At 49.4% G+C, this 7,638-nt stretch overlaps 1 protein-coding gene across 1 annotated transcript in view; it reads left to right on the plus strand.

Annotated features, from left to right (window-relative positions):
• The window catches only part of LOC103383062 (potassium voltage-gated channel subfamily C member 2-like), a 22,399-nt gene that overhangs the window by 8,771 nt on the left and 5,990 nt on the right, over positions 1 to 7,638 (plus strand). Inside the window, exon 3 of the mRNA XM_025057186.1 lies at positions 6,564 to 7,565. Within this exon, the coding sequence (XP_024912954.1) occupies positions 6,564 to 7,565 (1,002 nt within the window). The remainder of the gene's footprint in view (positions 1 to 6,563; positions 7,566 to 7,638) is intronic.

Genomic DNA, 7,638 nt, shown 5'->3' on the forward strand with positions numbered 1-7,638 from the left:
AAAAAAAAACACTGTGAAGATTTGGTTCAGAGAACGTTCAGGTCAGACACCGACGGAGTGAAATAGAATCTTCATAGTCTTCATCAAGTCTCTTAAGACCTAGGTTGTATTTAGAGGACGGTCCAGGACGGTGCCTGGTCCAGGACGGTGCCTGCTCCAGGACGGTGCCTGGTCCAGGACGGTCCAGGACGGTCCAGGACGGTCCAGGACCGTCCACTGTTACCTGTGCAGTGTGATGACAGGACAGCAGGCGGGACACGACCCACAGGTTGGACCACAGTTACAGACGGTGACCAGTGAAGTTGTCCCGTAGCTGTCGGTCCAACGTTGGTCCACGACCTCCGTGTTGTCGGTGCACGTCACCTGATCACTGGCTCCTCAGTCCTGACTTCTTCGTCTGTCGTCACCATGGCAACAGAGTCTTTTCTTCTGTCTCAGCCTCAGAGCCGAGGCAGAGGAGCTGAAGTTCAGATGTTTCAATGAATCTTTGATGCGACCTGTTGTTGAAGAGTAAACAGATCAACAGTCGATGAGTCAGTGAGTTATTACCAACTCATCAGTGAGCCTGACCTGCTGTGTCAGTGCTGCGTCTGTGGCTCGTCTGTCGTCTGACACTGATCAGTTGACTAATAATCACTGCTTATTTAGCAATCCCTGTCTTATTGCAGTGAGAGGAAATGCTGCCCCCGGTGGGTGTTTGTGAGCTCACACTCTCTCTGTCTCTCTGTTTGTCCCCCCTCCTCATCCCCCTCACCCCCCCCTCTTTATTTGTCTCATAATTGCATGTTTGTTTCTTTTACGACAATTATCTCTTCATGGATTCAGGAGATGTTGGGCTGAGTGAACGTCTGCCAACTGGGCTTTTAATCTGACACACACGTCAGCCTTGATACTCTAGACTGGATACACACACATACACACACACACACACACACATCCTGTGTTCCTCTGAACTTGTTAACAAATGCAGGAGACGACATCTTTCTCAGTCCGACCATAAAACGTGTTCTTTTTCTGTAGAACAAACACAAAAACTCCTGACGTTCTCTGTTTCTGTCGAAGGAGCTGCAGATTTTTTTCTACTTTCATTTAACAACATGGCTGTGTTAATCTGTCCAGCAGTGACCTTTGACCTTTGACCTTCGCAGATTGATTGAATGAAAACTTGAAGCTGTTTGACTCTGAGGTAAAATATCACAGTATATACAGTATATACAGAGTCGGCTCCGTGTCTCCCTCAGTCCGAGGGCCTTTAGTCTGACGGTTCGTGAAGATCCCGACACTGAGCGAATCCTTTTAAATATTTGAATGTTTTGACGTTGTCTCCAGATTCTTGGTTCTTCTGCCTTGACAAGAACCGTCGGTTCCTCGCTCTGCGCCGTCATGTCCTGGGAATAATGAATGGAGCCTGGAGTGAAAACATCACGGCTCACTTTCTATTTCTGCTCCTGGACGTTCCCTCGTCAACATCAGCCTCCGTGAAGTGAGGAACGTCGGCGACGCGCTGTAATATTGATGGCGAGGCGAACAGATGACAGAGAGGCAGCGAGGGAGAAGCGTGTCGGATATATTTAGTCTCCTCGTCTCCGCGGGACCTTCAAGATGCTCTAGTTTGGTCTGAGGGGACGTGGAGAACACAGCCAAAACAAAACCCCCGAAAAACATTCCCAGATATCTGAAGGGTTAGGGTTCTAATCTGGGTTCTAATCTGGGTTCTCCACTGTAGAACATGAAACTGGAGGTTCCCTCAGATCAAGCCCCCGATCCCTCAAGACTCAAAAACAATGGTTAAAGTCATCGTTAGTTACATTAGGTAGCTAACGTAGCTAACTGTTAGCAGTCCTGCTGATTAATTGTTATTAATCTGTGGTGCAGCGGTGGCTTAGTGGTTAAAGAACTTTCCTTCCTTCATTAATTACAACTGCAATTAATGACTCGGCTCCACTGTCATATGATTGTCTCATCTTCCTTAACGTCTTCTTCATCATCTTCATCGTCTTCACAGTTGGAAAAAAAACGTCGAAGTCGAACGGCAGGAAAATTTGAGGGACTATTTTTAGCCGCTGGTCGTTTTCCAGAAGCTGTGGATTCAGAAGGGTTCCCCCGAGTGGAGCTGGCTGCCATATCACAGTGAGCTGCTGATAATGAGGATGAGTGGGACGGCTGTGTGTGTGTGTGTGTGTGTGTGTTTCTCTGTCACGTTCAAACGCCTGCGTTTTCTTTCTTTTTTTCTTTTTAATTTACTGATAAATTCGTGATTCGAAACACTTCCTGTTTTCGGACTGACTTCCTGTTCTGGGTCTGTCACCAAAAAAACAACAACAACAACAGAAACAGTTGTTTTTTCTCAACGTTCCTACATTAGAGACAGGGAGTGAGTCGGAGGGAAAACCCTTCTTCCTGCCAAAGAACACCGTCATTTATTTCCCCCTGACACCTCCTCCTCCTCCTCCTCCTCCTCCTCCTTGTCCTCCTCCTCCTCCTCCTCCTCCTCTTCCTCCTCCTCCTCTTCCTCTTCCTCCTCCTCCTCCTCCCTCCATCCCTATTTCCTCACCCTCGCTCTCCCTCTTTATCTTTTCACACGTGCAGTCCACAATCTTTAACTGTCAAAGATGGAAAAGGTGTTGTTGCCATGGCAGCGGTTGATCTGGGGGAGAGAAAAAGAGCGGCCCCGATTTGGACAAGAACATGTATGTGTGTAGCGGAACCTTCCGGTTCATGAGTTGCCTCCACGTTTGCCCAGACTCTGCCTCACCCAGGGGCTCAGCGGCGTCCTCCCAGGAGCTGACCGCATTTTTGTCCTCCTCTGGCGCGTTCCGGCGGCGGCGGGGATCAATTTACACCGTTCTGTTGGTTTAACTACACCGTTCTGTTGGTTTAACTACACCGTTCTGTTGGTTTAACTACACCGTTCTGTTGGTTTAACTGTTCTTTAACGCCGGACTGGAGACGGCGTCGCCCACAGGCCAGCCAATCACAGGACGGCATTTCATCAACAGACTGAAACAGGAGCGTAGGCTAACCTGGTCCGATGTCGAGCTAAGAACCTGACTGTTAGCCTGTTAGCTTGTTAGCCTGTTAGCCCGACGGGGTTGGTTCCTAACATTCAACTCATACGACCTAACGTAACCACATAATGTTAAGTTTTGGTACTTTTGTTTAGTACTGGTGGCCACTCCAGGTACTGCACATACAAACATGTCAACTTCTTAGGTCTGGACTTGGTCCGACAACCTTGCCATTGTAATGCAGCTGCAAAACCCACTGTTCCCCCACCTTCGTTCTATAATCCAACCGATGTACAATTTAATACTACTCCACTAGGTGGCAGCACATGGTTATAAATGTCATGTGTACATCAGTGTTGTGTTCAACTAAACAGGACAACGTTTAACATCCAGGAAGTCAGTTAGTAAAATGAAACTAGGAGATCAATATATTTCAGAACGTATACTTTTTGTTTATTGGTGTGACGTTGAATAAGCGGTTGATCAATCTGGCTGCTGATTGGTCGAACTGTTTTTTGTGCAGCTGCAGTGTTGGTGTGCTCATGTGTTTGGGTCTAACAGTTCTGTTGGACTGTTCCAGAACCTCCGGGTTCCCCTCAGCTCGATGACGTCACAGCGGCTCTGGCCTGGAGCAGGAGGAGGAGGAGGAGGAGCAGGAGGAGCAGGAGGAGCAGGAGCAGCTCCACTCCTGGTGTCAAACAGATGGTGGCAGCCCTGAGGAGGCGGGGGCAGAAAGGGCTCTGATTGGTGAAGGCAGCGGGGCATTTTCTGAGATTGTGCCTAAACAAAGCTGTGTGTGTGTGTGTGTGTGTGTGTTTTCTTTACCCTCCTCCAACCCTGAAAGCAATGTTTCTTCCTGTTTAAACTCCGCAGCTTCACCATCGAAAACCAGATGACGACATTCACACGTTAATCCCGTAAATAATTTGTCCAGATTTAATCTGATTCAAATGTTTAGCAGGTCTTAATTTGGCAGCATGAACGGGTGGAGGCGTGGAGTCAGACTTCCTGCTGTACTTCACACTCAGACGGATCAGTGTAGTCACCGACTGTACAGACCACAGACGTACCATTGTTGTCAGTCAGACGTGAAGGTCACAGGTTTGACCTCTGTCTCAGCTCATCAGAGTCCTTCACCTGATGAGGCCGCGGCTGCAGAGTGGAGCGCCTCCTCTGGGGAGATTACGTCTGATGGTCCGGGTCGGACTTGGAAGTGCAATTTGTAGAAGAGCGCAGCTTGGTTAGCGTGAGTGTGTGTGTGTGTGTGTGCTGCAAATCAGTTCATCGAGAGTCTTTTTAGTTCAGCTCTTCAAAGATATGTGTCAGATCAGGGATAAAGAGTTTTCGTTGTTGTCGTCCTTGTTGTTGTTGTCGTCGTTGTCGTTGTTGTCTTTGTCGTTGTTGTCGTCGTTGTCGTCGTCGTTGTCGTTGTCGTCGTCGTCGTTGTTGTTGTTGTTGTGGTTGTTGTTGTCGTCGTTGTTGTCGTTGTTGTTGTTGTTGTTGTTGTTGTTGTCGTTGTTGTCGTTGTCATTGTCGTTGTTGTCGTCGTTGTCGTCGTCGTTGTCGTTGTCGTCGTCGTCGTTGTTGTTGTTGTTGTGGTTGTTGTTGTCGTCGTTGTTGTCGTTGTTGTCGTTGTCGTTGTTGTCGTTGTCGTTGTTGTCGTTGTCGTTGTTGTCGTTGTCGTTGTTGTCGTTGTCGTTGTTGTCGTTGTCGTTGTTGTCGGCAGAGGGCAGAGGTAGTTCAACTAATCTGATGTAGAACTGATGAAGAGACTCTTGACCAAAGAAATTCTCCTTCCTGAAGGACGTCACGGTGTCTCAGTGGTTAGGAGTGTGGCATCACTGCAGGAGGGTCATTCAAACTGAAGAAGCCTGCTCCACATCAGGCCTTTGGTATTTCACATTCTCACGTCTACATGTGTAAATATATATGCATAAATAATTTAGAATGAGTGGAGCTTTGGCCCAGAGGCAATGTCTCTGTCATTGGTGTGGAACCCCAGGGTTCACCTCCTGGGCAAGTTCGAATCCCGGTCAGGGCGGTTGGTCCCTTCCAGTGGACTCACCACCTGCAGGAAGGTTCGGGGGGGGTACGGTGGAGTGTGATGTGTTTAGAATGACATATATTTATATATGTATTTATCCATATGTGTGTGTGGGAGAGAGGGTGAGATCAGACACTCACCCAGGACTCCCCCTGTTGGCAGCAGATCCACAGGGCAGAGAGTGACACTGATAGTGGCAGCATCTCCAGTGTCACCACTTCAGAGGTAGTAGGCATAGTACTGGGGGGGGGGTTAGGGGGGGGGAGGGGGGAGGGGTAGTGGGCAGCGTGTGTGGAGACGTGCACGCAGACGTGTGCACGTCAGCTCTGCCTCTGACAGGTGCTTTCATCAAAATGTCCACACACCAAACACGTTAAAAGAAAATGTGTGTGAGTCATCAGTTAACCCTGTTACTGACACACACACACACACACTCACACACACACACACACACACACACACACACACACTCACACACGCTGCTGCTGCTGCTGCTGTTCTGACAAATCCTGTTTTAACTGCTAAAAATAATTTTCTCCCATTGAACCAGAATTCATCAGAGGAAGGTCACATGACACGTGAATGGGTTCTAATCCCGACGTTGCCTTTGGGCCTGAAATGACATTATAAACAGAGTGTGACGACAACAAACAGGCTTCACAACGTGAACAAACTGGATTCAAACTGGTCTGGTCTGGTTGACCTGGTTAACTGTCAACATATGAAACAACCACAGAAGAAGAAGAAGAAACAGGAAGTGGAAACAGTTCCACTGGAGAACTCTGTTGGTGTCTGTGGAACACGTTCTTCCCACGTTCTGTTCCAACACCTGAACGTCTCTCAGCCTACGTAGGACCTGACGTCTGGGTTTGATACTGGGTTTTTAGGAGCATACTGCCACCTACTGTAGTGGAGTGTGTAGTGTCATGGTCTGACCAGTGACTTTTTCATCTCTTTACATGATTTTTTTTTCATTTGAACCAATGAGAAATGTCACACATTTGTATCGATTTTTAACTGTTTCACGATGCGACGCCTTATAGGCAATAATTTCATTGAACCGTTTAATGCAATTTCATCTATTTTTAAACACCAAAGATCCCAAACTGATGTTTAATCAGATTCAGAGCCTGGTTGTTCCTGCAGCAGTAGACGAGCTCTGACTCGGAGCTCTGACTCGGAGCTCTGACTCGGAGCTCTGACTCGGAGCTCTGACCCGGAGCTCTGACTCGGAGCTCTGACTCGGAGCTCTGACTCGGAGCTCTGACTCGGAGCTCTGACTCGGAGCTCTGACTCGGAGCTCTGACTCGGAGCTCTGACTCGGAGCTCTGACTCGGAGCTCTGACTCGGAGCTCTGACTCGGAGCTCTGACTCGGAGCTCTGACTCCGTCTGTTCCACCGGGATAAGAAGGAAGTACACGTGTACTCGTTGTTCCTGTAACAGATTCCTCTGATCTGTGGAGTTCATTCAAATTAACATGAGTTAATTAAACCTGTGTGACTTCACTCAGGGCTGGTGAACTCCTGGTACCGCTGCTATGTGAGGTTCATCTGGTTCTTCTCTTGTCTTTGTCTACAGTTTATCGCCTTTGCGTCGTTGTTCTTCATCCTGGTCTCCATCACCACCTTCTGCCTGGAGACACACGAGGCGTTCAACACCATCATCAACAAGACGGAGCTGATGCGGGACGGCGGGGTGACGGACCCGGGCCCCCAGTACGAGATTGAAACCGACCCCGCCCTCACCTACGTGGAGGGGGTCTGTGTCTTCTGGTTCACCATCGAGTTCCTGGTGCGCGTGACCTTCTGCCCTGTGAAGCTGGAGTTTTTTAAGAGCGTCCTGAACATCATCGACTTCGTGGCCATCCTGCCGTTTTACCTGGAGGTCGGACTGAGCGGGCTTTCCTCCAAGGCCGCCAAGGACGTGCTAGGTTTTCTCAGGGTGGTGCGCTTCGTGCGTATCTTGCGTATCTTCAAGCTAACGCGTCACTTCGTTGGGCTGAGGGTACTGGGCCACACCTTACGTGCCAGCACCAATGAATTCTTGCTGCTCATCATCTTCCTGGCGTTGGGAGTGCTAATCTTCGCCACCATGATTTACTATGCCGAGAGAATCGGCGCCAAGCCCAACGACCCAACGGCTGCTCTTCACACCAAGTTCAAGAACATCCCCATAGGCTTCTGGTGGGCGGTGGTTACCATGACGACTCTGGGGTACGGGGACATGTACCCTCAGACGTGGTCAGGCATGGTGGTGGGGGCGCTGTGCGCTCTGGCCGGCGTACTGACGATAGCCATGCCGGTGCCGGTTATCGTCAACAACTTTGGGATGTATTACTCCCTGGCCATGGCCAAGCAGAAGCTGCCCAAGAAGAGGAAGAAACACATCCCACAGGTGGTCCAGGGGGGGTCGCCGTCCTACTGCAAGGCCGACCTGAGCACCACCTGCAACAGCACCCAGGGTGACCTGTGCCACGTCAAAGGGAGCAGGCTGTTAGAGCGCAACCGCTCAGGTAGGAGCTGACGCCGACCTTTGACCCAAAGTAAAAAAACTTTGTCAGTCCATCGGCTAACGAGCTGTCTTCC

The sequence above is a fragment of the Cynoglossus semilaevis genome, chromosome 8 (genome assembly GCF_000523025.1).
Source record: "Cynoglossus semilaevis isolate Cse_v1.0 chromosome 8, Cse_v1.0, whole genome shotgun sequence".
NCBI lineage: Eukaryota > Metazoa > Chordata > Actinopteri > Pleuronectiformes > Cynoglossidae > Cynoglossus > Cynoglossus semilaevis.